This window comes from Fukomys damarensis, unplaced genomic scaffold (genome assembly GCF_012274545.1).
Source record: "Fukomys damarensis isolate Sample0158 unplaced genomic scaffold, DMR_v1.0_HiC HiC_scaffold_10800, whole genome shotgun sequence".
Classification (NCBI taxonomy): domain Eukaryota; kingdom Metazoa; phylum Chordata; class Mammalia; order Rodentia; family Bathyergidae; genus Fukomys; species Fukomys damarensis.
The window spans coordinates 1-708 of NW_022911712.1; the positions used below are offsets into that span (position 1 = coordinate 1).

The following is a 708-nucleotide window of genomic DNA, read 5'->3' on the forward strand; positions in this document are numbered from 1 at the left end:
TCTCTCTCTCTCTGTCTCTCTCTGTCTGTCTTCCCAATGCTGAAGAGTTGACACAGCACAAGATTGAAATGATCCTGAATCGAAGAAACTGCATGTTTGTCACCCTGCAGATCATTGAAAGCAATTTCCCTGAGGTGAGGCTGCAGGCCTGGTGGCAGTATTTAGGTAGAGGGGCGGACAGGATGGGGTGCAGGGCAGGTTTGTTTCCCCGGCCCTAGGTGGTAATCATCCCGGCTTTAACACTCCCTTCTGAAAAGCTGTTGTCCCTGAACTTACAATGCAACAAACTGTACAAACTGGATGGCCTGGCTGACATTGTGGGGAAGGCCCCCCACCTCAAGATTCTGAACCTGTCCAAAAATGAAGTGAGTACAGGGAGCCAGATGAAACTGGGGTTGGGGGTGGTTGGGAGTGCACTCCCGGGTGATGGCAAGAGGCAGGCAAAGGTACCTGTGGGTGAGGATGGGGGCTGGGGTAGCTGGTGCCAGATGCCCCCTCTTTTCCTGAGACTCCTCTCTGCGTTGCGTCCCCATGGTTCGTAGCTCAATTCCATCTGGGAGTTAGAGAAGGTGAAGGGCCTGAAGCTGGAAGAGTTGTGGATAAAAGGGAACCCGTTTTGCAGCAAGTTCCCAGACAAGTCTGACTGTGTGAGGTAGGTCACGCCTTCGTGCCCACCTGGGGACCTGTGTGCCCGAGAGCCTGAGCTGC

The 708-nt window shown here is 54.0% G+C and overlaps 1 protein-coding gene across 1 annotated transcript; it reads left to right on the forward strand.

Annotated features, from left to right (window-relative positions):
• The first annotated feature begins 29 nt into the window (after positions 1–29).
• LOC104873773 (nuclear RNA export factor 5) lies at positions 30–689 on the forward strand. The gene is made up of 3 exons (XM_010640965.2): positions 30–134; positions 258–365; positions 543–689. Exons 1-3 carry the CDS (start codon positions 69–71, stop codon positions 654–656), a joined length of 288 nt encoding a protein of 95 aa, XP_010639267.1. The 5' UTR covers positions 30–68; the 3' UTR covers positions 657–689.
• Positions 690–708: the final 19 nt, after the last annotated feature.